Source organism: Alligator sinensis, unplaced genomic scaffold (assembly GCF_000455745.1).
Source record: "Alligator sinensis unplaced genomic scaffold, ASM45574v1 scaffold888_1, whole genome shotgun sequence".
In the NCBI taxonomy this organism is placed as follows: Eukaryota; Metazoa; Chordata; order Crocodylia; family Alligatoridae; genus Alligator; species Alligator sinensis.
The window spans coordinates 152,723-168,641 of NW_005842533.1; the positions used below are offsets into that span (position 1 = coordinate 152,723).

A 15,919-nucleotide genomic window follows, 5' to 3' on the forward strand; every position below is an offset into this window, starting at 1 on the left:
CTCTTCACCCTGCCCACCCAGCGCTGCTTCTTGCGGCCCCACTAGGACACTGCAGTTGCTCCCCTGGCCATCCCATTCCCATCCCTCTCGCCGTCTCCGCGGGTGACCAGCAAAGCAATGCCTGTGCAAGGCAGAAAAACTCTCCCAGCTGCCGCTGGAGTGGGAGGAATTGCAAGTCTGGGACCTGACACCGTCCTTTTTGTAACTCCTTTGCTCCATCGAGTGGCCGAGCTGCTGAAACAGAGAGATCCCAACTGATTACGCTCCCTCCCATCTACCTACCCGACAAAGACCTCGGTGCCAAAGGCAGCCGCCAGGAGGGCTGCCAGTACCACGAGTCCCCTCATTTTCAGCAGAGCAAGGCATGCACTGAGAAATGGGGATTGACTCAGGGACGTCTTAAATACTGCTCCTGCCCTGGGGTGGCTTCTAGTGCAACCTTGTGCTGACAGGTCCTTAGATCTGGCAGCCAAGTCCTGCCATCCCCAGCTGTTCCAGTTCCCCTGACTCTGCCCCTGCCCTGTTGGAAAAGCCCTGACCTGAGCAGCTGCTCCTTGATTGATGCCTGAGAACGTGCCGCCTGGTCAGACGGCATTGCGGCAGCATTTGTCATCTCCATGCAGGCCTGACCTCAGCATCCTCTCTTGCCTTATTCTGCAACACCAGGTCTTGTTTGCAGTAGATGAATAGGAGGGAGCTGAGCTGGGACCAGCCACTCTGGACATCCCAGAGGCACATAAAAAGCCTCCTTGTGTGATCATCTCTGCTGATCCCTGCTCCTGTCTTCTGCTACCCAAGGGATTGAGTGTTGCAGCCAAAGGCAGTGGCTGGGTGTGTTTTGAGCTGGGGGCTGTTTTTGGAGGAAGTGCAAATGGGTGAAAGTGTCTTGTGCAACTAGACGGGTAGTGGCACACAGCTTGGCTGCAGGTTTTCTTGAATTTGTTGGGTTCTCCAAATTTCCCTCACCTATACCCTATATTTATAGAAGGATTGTTCTAATAAATTCTCTGATTGAGTTTATTTAACTGTGTTTCACTGAAACTTTGGGGACTGAACTGAACCAGATCTCTTGTAGACTTGGAAAGTAGTAGTTAGTTGAGATTTATGTCCTTCGTAAAGTAAGTGGAAGGCTTTCTTATCTCCTGTCCTTGGCCATTGTGGAATGATGTTCAACACTGTCCTGTTTCTTCTTTACCTTAGTTTATGGTCTTCTCTGACAAGGCTGTTCTGGGGAGGTTTTGTTATAACTTAGCTAAGCGTCTTAACAAATATATATACATATTTTCCAGCAACATAGCATCTAATACCTTTGATTACAACAATCACTACTGCTGACATATTAAGGTAAAGCTCTGATGCAGTATATTTGAATTATTTAATGCATGGTCTTCCCTCATAATGTTGCTTTTCAGGCCTCGTGCTCTGCTTAAGTGGATCTGCTTACTGGAGATGTTGCTGGCTGGAGATATTGATGGCTTTCTTTACTTTGCTGATCCAGATGGTTGCCACATCTGCAAAGGGTCACTCTGTAGTCACTCAGAAACAGGCTGTGGGGCCTTCTGCTTCACCACACCTCTGCAGCATGGCCTATGCCCCTTGAAAATGGCCAAGGCTGGCAACAGACCCCAAGTCATATGGCAGCCTGGTTGTGAGGAGAGGCCACCCCTAATGCCATGATACAAGTCATCAATGAGGCTCAGAATATAGCCCCAGAGGGATTGGGAACTTATTGGATAGCAAAAATATTTGGGTCAGGACCCAGAGTTTGGGGATGGGAGGGTGGGCTGAGGCCTCTGGCTCCAGGTTTAAGCTGAAGTTCAGCAACATTTCCCAAAGAAGGGGTCATGTTGGGATTCGGTGGGCAGGGGTCATCTAGGAGTGATTTTGCTTGAAACAGTTCGAATCAGGTGTGCTCACCCCCCAGCTTGCAAACCAATCTGGAAATTTGGGTCTGGAAATTTGGCAGCAGGGCTGCAGTGGCGATCAACATTGCCTCTGCTCCACCTCCAGATTTCCAAGCCTGGTGCAGCTGGATCAGGCCCAGGCTCCACCAGCCCCAGATGGCTGGGAGGGGGCCAGCCCTAGCTGGGGCAGCACCAGGTGCCAAACCTGGCCCATGGGTTCATTGCTCATCCATGGGGCCATATGACTAGGGGTCTGCAGTAAGCCTTGGCCAATGTCAAGGGGCCCAAGCCAAGCCCCAAAAGTGTGGCTAAGGAGGAGGCTCCAAAGCCTGTCTCTGAGTGACTCTAGGGTAAACCTTTGCAGATGTGGCAGCCAGCTTGCTCAGCACTGGTTTGGATTGTGCCTGGATGGGTGATGCATCCAGCCCAGACACACAACTCCCAAACTCCAGCTTAGGCAATTCCTTTAGGCCAGACTCTTCCCTTGTTACTTGAGCAGACAAATAGACCCTGTTCCACCTGCAAACAAATCTCCCCGTCCTTTCAGGTGCTACCCATGTACCATGGCAGAGGTGACCACAGTTTAGAGAAGTGGAGAACCAGAGCAGTTTGCTAACTCGCTGAAACGTCCAGAGATCCTCCATGATGAAGAACGTACGATTCTTATCACCAGCATAAGGTTTTAGGATGAAGCCAAACTCTGCTTTGCAGTTACGGCGTTTCACTACACTTCCAGAGGTCTGAGTTTGAGCCTCCCTCTAGCCTCAGTGCCAAAACCAACCCCAACTGACTCGGCCATAAATGGGCTGGGGAATCCAAGGCAGCTGGATAGGACCTTGGCCATGTCAAAGATCAGGTCTGTGGGCTGGATCTGGCCTGCAGAGTGATATCACGTGGCCGTGGGGCTCCCAGATGGATCAGGAGTTCAACAGCAGGGTTTGCTGGATGGGGCCTGCCACTGAAATCTGGGGTATAGAGTCCCCCCTGCAGACATATGTCAGCAGTGGAGGAACAGGTGAAGGTGCCTTAATCCCTTGCCCCATGACCACAGTTGGCATGCAAGGTTCCCCAAACAGCACACTCAAGTGATAGAAACCGGATTGTATTCAGTATGCCCACCCAACGGGCTGTGCATGGACTTGTGATCCAGAACAAATGCACTGGCATGTTTCCCAATTTACGGAGCTGTCAATGGATGTCAGATTTGGCCCATTATTGCACGATCATGTTCCTTCTAGCTCCCATGCATAACAAAGGGCTGTACCAGGAGCATCGGTCTCTCTTTCCAAGTTTTGGCTGTTACGGGAGGGACTATGGGCGATGTCATAGGGTGACAAGAGGTTTGAAGAGGCTGGGGTTAGGGAGCCTTCCTAATTAATCAGTAACGAGCACTTGGTAACAAAAAATACAGCGCGTAAGTATAAGGTGTGGAGCTGCATCCTTTATTTGGTGTGATGCCCACTCACAAGGATTGGCTAAAGGATTAGGCTCAGCAGCTGCAACTCATGTTTTGTTTTGTTTTGTTTTGTTAATAGGGATGTTCATGGACGTGCACCATGATCTTCATCAGAGCCGGCCACGTCTCCTCAGCCGTTGGGATGTTCGGGGGGGCGGGCGGGGGAAAGCCGTAGCGGCCGGTGTCTCGCAGCTCAAAGGTGTAGGAGTACTTGACACCGTTATCATAGGTCCAGTCAATGGTGATGCCATCAGCTTGGTCTGGAAACAGCAAAAACCCAGGACATGGAATTAAAAATGAGCATTTAAACGAGACCACGATAGGGAATCCCAGATGCTGATGATACTAGATGTAAAGACGCTGCAAGACGCTGCCCCTCGTTGTGCCTGAACCTTGAGGTTTATGCAGTGGTTCTGCATTCATCCTCTCACCAGCTTTAGCCAAGCATAGGTTGGGCTTGCTGGCTGCAGCATGAGATTGGGTCATCATCTCGGGTCCAAATAACTCATACCATCGGCACAGCTTTGATCCCTGAGTGAACTGTGCACCACAAGCTTTGGAATGGACCAGAGGCATCCCACAATGCACTGCTCTGCAGCTGAAAATTACCCAGAAATTACCCAAAATTGGTTTTAGAAGGATTCTGGCCATGGGTATTTTAGACATCTCAATATTCATTGCTACTCCCACAGCTGAAGGGACACATCAGCACAGGTCCAGCAGTAACAGCAGCGCTGCGAGCCCAGCCCTGGGATCACTAGGTATGCTTGGAGAGCAGAGGAAGCACAGCAGAGATCTGCTTTTGCGCGGCCCCACCTGAACACCGGAGAACTTACAAATGGTGTGGATCGTGCTCCCGTATCTGTACTGAGTCCCGTGTACCGCAGCTAAGGCATCCACCGCCTCTTTTGCTAGATTGTCCTGCCAACAAGGAGAAGACGTCGATGATCAGGAGATGCTTGAATATTCAGTGAAAAGATCCCTCCCTCCCTTCCTTCAGGTAACAGCAGTGGGAGGGAAACTGTTTGTGTCACCTCTTTATTTTCTGTTTGTGTTTCTCTCTGTCTCCCAGACAGACACACATGCACCCACCTGTACTTTACTTCATGAAAAGGGAGGACTTTTTAAAATCTGGGGTGGTGAAGAGGGTCTCACAAAGGTGATGAATGGCCTGCACCACTAGAGGAGGGACATAGACCGAACTGATCGGTGTAGGAGGACTGGAAATGATGGCCCAAGAGGTCAGTCCAGGTGCCTCCAGGCTGACCCAGAGGGGCCATCTCTAAAGCAGAGACCCCCCCACTCGCTCTGTGACCATGACGTGGAAGCTGCTGCTGCCAATAAGGGTGGTGAGTTTGATGACGGGGACTCCTATCTGCTGAAAGGGCTGAGACCACCAAGCTGTTTCAAAGTTAGACTTCAGCTGGACAATGCCTTTCAGTCACCCCATAGCCGAGCACTGAACATCCGAGCATCTCTCCCCTACTAAATCCCCTGAGCAACCAGACTCTAGCACATGGCTGCTTTAGCTCTCCTTCCATATACTGTTGGGAGCTAAACTCCTCACCAGTTCCTGATGGTCAGGAGCAGGCTCGTCCTTGTAGCCATAAGGGAACATCAGCATCTGAGAGTAACTGTGGATGGAGATCGCGGCCTTCATGTTTCCATGGCCGAGGATGAAGTCTGCAACGGACTTTGTTTCGCTCTCGGAAAAGGGGTAGGGTCCATGGTAGGTTTCTGAGCAGGGATTGTTGGTGGCACCAGGGCCTATGATTAAGCGGAAAAGGCAGCGAATTAAAACCCAGTACCCAACCCCATACTTATGAAATGAGAGTATGCATTAGTGGGAATGATTGGCATGCACATGTTTATTGGGGGAATTAGTCCACCTTTATAGAGTCACAGAAAATGAGGGCTGGAAGGGACCTCAGGGGGCCACATCTAGTCCAACCCCCTGCTCCAAGCAGGACCAGCCCCAGCTACATCATCCCAGCCAAGGCTTTGTCTAGTTGGGTCTTCAAAACCTCCAAGGATGGAGATGCCACCACCTCTCTGGGTGATCTGTCCCAGTGCTTCACCCTCCTACTGAGAAAGTTTTTCCTAATATCCAACCTCATTGGAGTTTGCTTCCACAGTAAAAAACAAGACAAGTTACGGGCTTCTAATTTCAACTTCCAAATGCCACCGAATCCATCAGACACCATTAGGCAGCATTGCAGCGTTTCAAAAGGACTGTGCAATTTTAAGAACAGTGGACAACATCTGCCCATACTCTAATGCCAATGAAGCCATTATACAGTAACTAATATGATTATTAGAGTCCCATACCAAAGCCTCGTTAGCAAAGTTGCAATGACCACAGTAACTACATGTTCGGGATAGCTTACATGTTACTTATATGTGAGCGGGCGTCTTTAAGTGAACATTTAATGAATCAGTACTACAGTTTGCTGTCAGCCAGGAAGATGAGGCAAGGATCTCTTCTTCCAGAACCTATTGCTCCACCATAACAGAATATTAACACACCATTTGTTTCCTAAAATTAAGAAACAGCTGGATCTGCGGCATCAGTCCCCAAGCATGGGTTTATTCTGAAATGAAATGCAGTTGGGATTAACAGCTCTCCAGCATGCCCCAGGCCGTTCCATACCTCCAAAGCCTGCATCCCAGTTCCTGTTGGGGTCTACACCTTTACAGGAAGATCCAGCATTGATGGACCGGGTCTTTCGCCACATGCGGTTCTAGGAGGAAGCAGACACAGACCATGGGGTTGTGATCACAGCTAGGTCTCAAATCTGGGCTCCGTGTTCACCCAACAGGAGCAGAACAGTGCAAAGACTGCATGGTGTGGGTAGTACTATGTACCACAACGGCCTTGCAAGGAGGCACCAACTAAAAATGCCTCTAAGAGGTAGTCACTGGTTGTGTGTCTTTTGCCATCTCCAACACTTTTGACCCAGTATCCCAGAAATGGGGATAACCTCTTGTTCAAAGCACAGAAAGCCAAAATGCAGCTACCTTATCTAATCTGGGCCAACTGTTCCCCAACCCACACACATCTTCAGCTCTTACAGAGGGGTACCATGCAGACACCACAAATCCCAACAAACAGAGCTCTGTCCAGATGTAGTGGAAAGGAGACATAGGGCCTGATGGCGAGGACAGCAGCATGGACAGGACAACCTCTTGCAAGAAAATGCCCATGCCCCCCAAAAGTCCCTTATGTGGCTTGTATCTGAAGCTGTCCCTGCATTCGCAGGCAATAGGACTGAGGACTGAAAACCCCCATTCCTGCAGAGGTACTTACCTGGCTGTGAGTATAAGCAAAGCCATCGGGGTTGGTGACTATCTCAAGGAAAATGTCCATGCTGGTTAGGATGGCAGTGAGGGAGGCATCCTTGCCATATTCAGTGGCTATCTGCATGGAGAGAAGGGCTCTGTATTATCTTGGGCTCCATGTTGTTAGTGCGGGGACTCATAGCAGCTTTCCCACAACAACCTGGGGTACAGTAGGAGTCGAAGCCTAACATTAGAAGGAAGGTGAACCAAGATCCAATGGCTTCAAGCGGCGACCAGACAGAATTGCAGATATGAAATTAGGCATGCACCTTTCTCAGCAAGCTACCAAGAGGAGTGGTACATTCCCCAGCCCTTGAGGTCTTCCAGCCTTAATGCCTTTTCCAAAGTTGCTTTAGCCAAAGGTAAATTATTTGGGTCAATGAAGCAGCAACTGAATGAGATTTAATGGTGTGCAGTATGTAGGTGGTCAGACTAGAGGATCTTTAGGTTCAGTCTGGCCCTGAAACCTATGAATCAAAAAATTAGCTGCTAAGTCTCAGCTAACTTTCTAGTGTCCACATGACAAGGACCCCAAGAGGCACTAATCTACCAATTTTGGGTCCAACATGGTCTAGAAGAGAAATGATCCAGAGGAACCATGATAACAGAGGTCCAGTATGTGCAATACTGTTATAATGATCGTGGTGATCAATTTTTCTCCATAGCCAGTGGGAACAGGACAGGAAAAAAACACTTTAATGGCAGCAGGGAAGATCTTACGTTGGATTTCAAGAAACGTCTCATTGCTAGGGTGATGAGGCACTGGAGCTGACTACTTCAGGAAGCTGGAGAATCTCCTTCATTGGATTAGGCCAACAGTGTTGGGGATGGTCTGTCTATACTTGACCATGTCTCAGTGCAAGGGGCTCTATGGGATAGTCCCTTGAAATCCCTTCCAGCCCTGCAATTCTGTGGTTCTACCAAGAGTGAATTCCACTCGAGTTCAGGTCAATAAGACCTGGGTGCAATGAATACCCCCATAAATCTGACTTTCAGACTGCCCCTGATACATCTAAGCTCTTTGGGAAAGTGGTATTTACTAGGTATTACCTTGTTGGCTGTCCACACGCCGGTCGCCTGGGTGATCCACTCCCGAGAGTGAATGCCGGTATCAATCCAAATGGCAGGACGGTGAGTTTTCACAGTTCTCCCTGTGCTGAACTGCAGGAGAAATCAGCAAAGAAGACATGCCTACGTTAGCTACAGCCCAGGTGTTGCTGGCTTGTGTGCTCACACTTAGATGTTCATAGGGTGCTGTTGTGGCTATGAGGCCTATAATTCGTTATCTCACTGGAACAGCTTTGTGGAGCAAGGTAAAACAAGAGCCTACCCTTTTCAAGTAGCGTGTGCAGTTTCACTTAGGCTCTGCTGGATGAATGCCTTAATTAGAGTCTCTCGTTATTGTTATAACTCTTCTCTGGACTCTCCATGCTGATTCCAGCACACAGAGCTTCTGTCTTAGAGGCAGGAACTTGGGTCAGATTTTGAGGCTTAGGGATTTATATTTAAGAATACATATTACAGGATCCCCATGACCCGCTCGATGGGTGTCTGTCAAATGCATGGCTGTTCTCTCTTCGCCATTAAAAGTCTATGGTTGATCTCTTCCATACTCTGTAGGACTGTGAAGCTCTAGTCTGCTCAAGTATTCATTAAATAGTTTAATCTAATAGATGAGCAAGGGGAAGGATGGCCATACTACATACTGGGAGTGTCTACATGTGCATTTATGCTGGTTTAAATTTACTGTGCAGTAAATTACTGTGCAGTAAGTGGAAATAGGCCAGTGTCTACATGTACAGGCACTAAAACACATTAACGCTGTGTGGGGACTGACTTGGGACTAAAGTTGGTCCCAAGTCAGTCCGCACACACAGTGTTACTGCGCAGTAAGGCGTCTACATGTGCATTACTGGGCAGTAACTATTCAGGCATAAATTTGATACCTGCATTTATGCTCAAGTCGGCGTAAGCCACCATATTCACTATGCAGTACAGGCATGCACGTGTAGACGTGTGCCTGTACTGTGCAGTAATTTTGGTTACTGTGCAGTAAATGCACATGGTTAGATGCACCCACTGTGTCGGGTAAGTAAGTTTCTCAATCATCTACCGTGGGATGTCTCACGTGCTGGAGGGGGGTCACAAAGAATGATTGCCACATCAAGGAACGCTTACCTTGAGCACATAAAGAGGCCGCTTTTCATAGCTCTCTCCAATCTGAATTTTGCTGACCAGGTTGGGATGTTGGGCCACGAGATCGTCCATCCAGCTGTAGATCTGCAAGGAAGCATTTTTAGCTCATGCTCATCGTTCTTTCCTTTTTCTCAGATAACAGCCAGTCTCAGCTTCTCAGTGGCGACTTCCAATTGCTTACAACAGCCAGGACCCTGCTCAAAGAAAGCTCACTGGAGGGGATTCTCTCTGCCTTGTATATCTGCAGGCCAGAAGCTCTCATAGTTCCCACGCTTCCTTCTGCAGAGCAGCGTGGGACGCAGTGAAAAGGCTCCTGGGATGACTCTGGATCAGTATTTATCGATGTTGACACCCCCTGATCTTATGCAAGGTTCCATCACCCACTATCAAGCCTGGGCTCTGAACACACCTCAAGTCTGGATGAAGCAGTGTGGTTTTCCAGCAAATAAACCCAGTTGCTCAGAAAGTGTGAGTAGTTGCATGCAAAGACAGAAGCTGACAGAAGTATGATTATGTATGACCACTACCTGGCTTGGACCATCAGGCGGCAAGGGAGAGAGCCCACAGCTGAGGGACTTACCTCTTCTATGGTGTGGTAGGTGGAGAAATCAAAGCCGCTGCTGCTTCTCTCCAATTTTCTGGCCCTCTCCATGGCTTCTTTCTCCTCGTCCAGCAACATCTGTTTAAAAAGCACATACAGAGAAGAGGACAGCATTTGCATTTGTTTCTTCCAAAAGGATTGTCACGTGCTGTGCAGTCACCCAGAGATGAACCAAAGACCTCCTGCACCAACAAGCACAGCTCCCTTCTGATTGAGCTAAAGGAACAGCTTCTTCAGCCCCCACCAAGTCGCAACCTCTTGTAGTCACCACTAGAGAAGATGTCACAAGCCCTAAACACCCACGAAAAAGCAGCTGTAATCTTTCTGGTTCAAATTCAGGGGCCAGTCACCCTTGAGACCAAATCCTTGCTTTATGCAAACATAGCCTTAGCAAACAACATGCTCCTGGAAGGGGCTGGAGATTGCAAATTTCTACAGCTCTGTAGGATAGGAATAGCGTCCCTCACACTGTCCTGCTTGGTGTGCAGGCTCTGAACCCGTAGCCTGGAAGGGCTTGGTCTAAGGATGTGCTGGGGCTCAATCTCATTCAGTCTTCGTCCTTCTCTGCTGACCTGGCCAACAAAGGGGGCATTGCACCAGGGGCGTAACGGGTAGGATTCACATCTTGAGCACCAGGCTTACCTGATAGGGTTTGTGCCCTGAAGCACCAGAGTGGAGGCAGGGGGGCTTGAGGCTATGGCTACAAGAGCCATGGCAGGTCACAGCCTCTAGAAGAGGCATCACCACTAATAGCCCTCTCCTGGCTCTGCAACTGCTGCAGATTTATATGGCAAACAAGGATCGAAAGCCTTGAATTTGGGGGGTTGCAGGGCCAGGGAAGGGTCAACCTGGCCCTTGGCAATGACAGGTGACACTTCCCCTTGCAGCAGGGGAGTGGTGGGAGGCTGGTGCAGGGACTCTGCTCCGCTCCACGTGGCCAGAACATGAAGCCTCCTCCCTTCCCCACCTCCATTTAGGTTCCCCTATTTACCGAGCATCCAGAGTCATGCCCCTATCACCTACCTTTCACTTACATCACTGCATTTCATCCCCAAGATGGGCTGGGTTTTGTCCCGTGGGAAGAGATTTTTGCTTTTCCAGCTCAGCCTTTTGCTCGCTCTGTCTGTCCTTCCTCACCGCCTTCTCTCCCAAGTCAGACTAAACGTGGGGGGTGGCAACACTATAAGCACATGGTCACCACAGGAGCCCTTACCTGCACGTCCTCTATCATGATGGTGGAGGGAATGCCAGTAGACTCCAGGAAGATTTTGACAGGCTGGAGGCTCGGGAAGGGGACTCTGATATCCACCGGGAGGCCAGGCTTGGCAGGGGCAGCCCAATAGTCAAGCTGATTGAGAAGAGAAAAGGCAGGTGAGCTCCAGCCACATCTCTGTATCGTTCTACCTACAGCTTCCCAGACACTGCAGAGAGTTGGGCCAACACAGCAAGTGATGGTGATAATAGTCTCTTGCCTCATTGAGGGCCTCTTCTCTAAAAAAGGGGAGTGGTGAAGCCACCTTGCTACAGGCGCATCTTGCTCTAGGCCCTTGCCCATGGCTGCCCTGGATGATGACCTCTAACCAGGTAACTGGTCATACAGGTTGGGCAGTCCAGGGTGTCCAGATGTGGTACTGGCTACATCCCTCCCTTGTGCACCACTTGCTACAAAAACAGGTGTGTCTTAACCACGCTAGCCCATGTGCCGTGACTGTGTGCTTGCCTTGTGAATCTTGATCTCATATTATTAAGCATCCCAAAGTCATTTATTGAATAAACCAGCTAATCGACCTGTGTGTATAAACCACCAAGCATGCAGTAGAAGGTGAATAAGTGAGAAGGATTCTTGCTGAGGGAGGCAAGTTTTACAAAAGAAATGATAAAAATGACTTTTGCTAAATAAATAACATTTTGATATAGAACTAGCATGGCAGATGCTAAGCAGAGATCAGCAAGGTTGCAAAGCCGTCTGAGCTGTGAAGTGTTGATGCAACAAATGTCAATGGTGGCTGCAACCTGAGAGGGAATCGCATCATTTAAATATCCACATTTTCATGTCGGCAAAACACTGGTTTGAGATACCCAGAAAGGGACTGTTTGCAGGGAGGGAGCACACTGGTGCATTTGGACTCTCCTTTCATTCCCGCTCCACCCAGAGTTTAAAGCCAACTGCCTGGCCCCGCGGGGTAGCAGCATTTCTAGTCAAGTAGGGGTTGAGAGGGTAAATTTATTTCATGGCTCGTTGTAATCTACCGGATCCCGTCTAAACTCGTTTCATGTCACAGGTGTTAATGACCCTCTTCTTTTTAAAGAGCTTGATGCTCCACTAATCAAGCTAGGCCTTTCTGCTGCAATGACGCTGTCTCTGCTGAGCCTGGTCATGAAGTTCCTATTTCACAGCCCGGCAGGCTGTTTTTGACTCAATCCAAGGCAGTTATATTTGTTTTTGCTTCTGTCTTAAACTGAATAATACAGCCCTGCAGCCCTAGTGTGCTAGTAAAGCTTCTAGTTCATTTTTAACGGTAGAAAAATGTGTTGCTTTACGTGAGATGACACACCTTACCATCTGCACCCCCTTTTTCAAAATCCTAGATCCACCCATGACTGTTTGGGCGGGATCTGTCATGAGGGCAGTTTGTCAGGATCTCCATTTTATATTTAACCTGATGTGTGACACTTGGGCTCACTCCGGAAGTCTGCTGTGCACCCATGAGATGAGATATTGGGCTTCCTCCGGATGTCTGCCATGTACCCATGAGATGAGATATTGGGCTTCCTCCGGATGTCTGCCATGTACCCATGAGATGAGATATTGGGCTTCCTCCGGATGTCTGCCATGTACCCATGAGATGAGATATTGGGCTTCCTCCGGATGTCTGCCATGTACCCATGAGATGAGATATTGGGCTTCCTCCGGATGTCTGCCATGTACCCATGAGATGAGATATTGGGCTTCCTCCGGATGTCTGCCATGTACCCATGAGATGAGATATTGGGCTTCCTCCGGATGTCTGCCATGTACCCATGAGATGAGATATTGGGCTTCCTCCGGATGTCTGCCATGTACCCATGAGATGAGATATTGGGCTTCCTCCGGATGTCTGCCATGTACCCATGAGATGAGATATTGGGCTTCCTCCGGATGTCTGCCATGTACCCATGAGATGAGATATTGGGCTTCCTCCGGATGTCTGCCATGTACCCATGAGATGAGATATTGGGCTTCCTCCGGATGTCTGCCATGTACCCATGAGATGAGATATTGGGCTTCCTCCGGATGTCTGCCATGTACCCATGAGATGAGATATTGGGCTTCCTCCGGATGTCTGCCATGTACCCATGAGATGAGATATTGGGCTTCCTCCGGATGTCTGCCATGTACCCATGAGATGAGATATTGGGCTTCCTCCGGATGTCTGCCATGTACCCATGAGATGAGATATTGGGCTCTCTCTGGATGTCTGCCGTGCACCCATGAGATGAGATATTAGACATTAAACAGAATAGTCATAAATGTTTCCTCTGGTATCTCTTGATCAATGAGGATGGATGCCAAAGAGAGTAATGAACAGGGGACAGATCGCTCCAGTTATACCCAGTTCAGTGCTCTCCCTCGAAGGCATCCACTCTTGCCACTGTGGAAGACAGGATATATTGGGCTAGATGGACCATTGTCACTGCTTATGTTCTTACGTCTTCATGCATTTTGGCTCTCCTCAACATGTGAGAGCAGGGGAGACCTCAGCCCAAGGTGGCATGGGTATGGCCTGCTGGAGCTATTCTTCCCAACTCAACCACTGCAGAGGGTTTCGCCCTCAATTCTTACCTGCAGGTCTTCCAACTCCTCTAATCCCCTGAGCAATGCAACGTGCTCCTCATTGTTGGCGGAGATGCGGAGAACTTGGTCCCTAGTGAAGACAAAGCAATGAGAAAGGACAGAGGGTGCTTGAGCGGGGTGCTAAAGAACCAGCCATAGATCAGGTGGGCAAACAGTGGAGATATGCTGGGACTTAAAAAGTTGGAGGTTCCTGACTAGGGGGTCTTGCCCCTCCACTCAGGGGTAGACTGAGGTCATATTTGGGGTCAGGAAGGCATTTTACCCCATGGTCAGATTGGTATGGACGTGGGGGGCGGTATTCTTCTACCTGGGATCTCATGACCCTCTGCCTGGGATCTCTTGAGCATGCACTAACAACCTTTTACCGAAGCAGGACATTGGTCTGCTGTGATCCCCCTGCTTTACCTGTGGCAGGTTTGGACGTTGTGTCTTGCTTTGTGTCAGAGCCGGCAGTAGTTTTACAAAGAGTTTAGCTTATGGATTTGTATAGGAGGGTTTGGGCAGGGCTGCTCCTGTCTCAGGCAGGGGGTTGGACTAGACATGATCTCTGGAGATCCCTTCCAGCTCTCCTTCTTTATGATTCGATGCTATCAGGGAATTGCTACACGCTGCTTTTTGCAGTGGACTGGAGTAGGAGGAGGTAGAGGGCCTGCCACATTAGGGAGGTAGTAATTGCACAAATCGTTTAAAATGTTTCAAGCAGATTAGGTGTCTGGCATCAGAGCCTGCCAATGCACTTCTGGAAGGACTGGGAGGGGTGAGAGGGCAACCAATAGACATACCCTCTTGGCTCAGGGCTAATTGCACCTTAATGAGCTTTCAAAACTTTGTCTGACTGTGCTTGGCGCGAGGGCACAATGCACCGTTTTGTCTAGAAACTCTCCTTTTGCTTTCCCCCAGAACCCATTCACAGCCATCAAAAGGACCATCAGAACAGGCTTCACAGGTGGGTAGACAATTGCCCAGGCTCACTCAGGGAGGAGATGTGTTGAAGCCTTTTATCTGTGTTTCTTCAGGCAAAACTCAGAGATCTGCAATACGGCTTGCAGTACTCGGCTTGCAGATGTTACAGATGGAAAAGATCCAGTGGGGCTGTGGATGCATGAAATCCTGGGCAAGGGGGGAAGAAGTTGCCGCAACCCAAAAAAGGCTGCAGCCACAGACACAACCCCTTGAACTGAAGTAAATTGTCTCTAAACCAGCCAGGTTTAGCCTGGTTCCAGTCCAGATAATGTTTTTCCTGGGACTAGGTAGCTTCATCCCTAGACCGCACTTCCCCTGCACACCATTGCCATCCTCCAGGAAGGTGCTAATGAGGTCCCTTGTCTTAGGGACTTGCACGTAGCCGTGGATTGGGTCACCCCCACTACCAGCCACTCCACCAGCAGCTACACAGCTGCTGCCTAATTTCAGAGTCAAAACCATCACATCCATGGCATATGAAGGGAAGGGAAGCAAGCTGCTGCCATTGCCCTTTGTTGGCGCGAATGAAAGCTGTGGTGTTTACAGCGCTGGCGACTTCAGCTCTAGGTTCATCTCCCGGCCCAGGGATGCAGCAAGTGGGAGCTGGAGGTGTCAAGTCTACAAGGTGAGTGGATTTCCCAGGGTGTCTCCAGATGTTCCCAGATGTTGAAGCCAAGGTGGCGGCTTCTGTGCTGAGAACGATGCAGCTATGAACACCTGCCTACTGGGAACTCCCCAATTCCTGATAAAAACATCCCTGCACAGCCTGGTGTCAGATGTACGGCTAAATACCCGCCGCGGCATCCAGTCCCTGAGTTCCTCCGTACTTACCCCACAAAGAGCTTTTGGCTGTAGGCAACTGCCAGAAGAGCACCGAAGACCAGAAGACCCGTCATGATCAGCACAGGGATTACAGCGCGTATTTGCCGCGTCCTATATATACGATGGTTTTCCAGCCAAAGTTCCTCAAGGACCTTCCTTTCAGGAGCTATGATTCACGTCCAGTCCGAGAGCAGGATCAGAGATAACACTGCAAACAGACACGTTAAAAAGAACATTTCCCATGAACTCAAGCGCTTGTTTGCTCTGCGAGGGAAGTAGAGCCAGGGGGTTTGCCTGCTTGCCAACAAGAGGGGGTGATGCTTCTGCAAACGCCTTAAATACAGCAAGAAGCTCTCCTAGAAAGAGCTTTGCATGGTATTGCTCGACAGGGTCTGCTCTAATTCAAACAAGTCAAATCAGGGAATCCGGTGCTCTGTGTCATACGGGAAGCCAGAATGGGTGGGTATTGCAGTCCCTTCTTGCACGATCTGCTGCATTTTGTCTTCCCTAATTGGGAACGACCGTGTGCACTTCCAACTATATTCCTGTGATAGTCCTTCAGGGGCTGGGGTAAGCCTCGGGCTGTCTCTTGTCGTCAGACAGTCGCACAAGAATAGGGCTGGAGGCCGGTCCTTAGCAATCCTGGGCCATCTCAGACTTCACAGTTATCGCTGTGCCGTCACCCCACATCAAGAGCAGCACAGACGCCCAGACATTTATTACAGCATGGAAGATGGTCTGGACTTCAGACCCCAGCTTTTTGGGCGAAAAGAGAATGACTGTGAAGGAGGTGGCGTACGGCC

At 49.5% G+C, this 15,919-nt stretch overlaps 2 protein-coding genes across 2 annotated transcripts in view; both read right to left on the reverse strand.

Annotated features, from left to right (window-relative positions):
- Positions 1-347, reverse strand: part of LOC102377914 (carboxypeptidase A1) — an 18,108-nt gene extending 17,761 nt beyond the window's left edge. The window contains exon 1 of the mRNA XM_006031838.2: positions 283-347. Coding sequence (XP_006031900.1) covers positions 283-347 — 65 coding nt within the window. The remainder of the gene's footprint in view (positions 1-282) is intronic.
- A 3,085-nt stretch (positions 348-3,432) lies between these two features.
- LOC102378155 (carboxypeptidase A1-like) lies at positions 3,433-15,190 on the reverse strand. Its single transcript, XM_006031839.1, has 11 exons — positions 15,126-15,190; positions 13,320-13,401; positions 10,710-10,844; positions 9,476-9,574; positions 8,878-8,979; positions 7,750-7,860; positions 6,668-6,778; positions 6,011-6,101; positions 4,928-5,127; positions 4,197-4,281; positions 3,433-3,620 (listed from the first exon to the last, which is right to left on the reverse strand). The coding sequence occupies exons 1-11, from the start codon at positions 15,188-15,190 to the stop codon at positions 3,433-3,435; spliced, it is 1,269 nt and encodes a 422-aa protein (XP_006031901.1).
- Between the last annotated feature and the right edge of the window lie 729 nt (positions 15,191-15,919).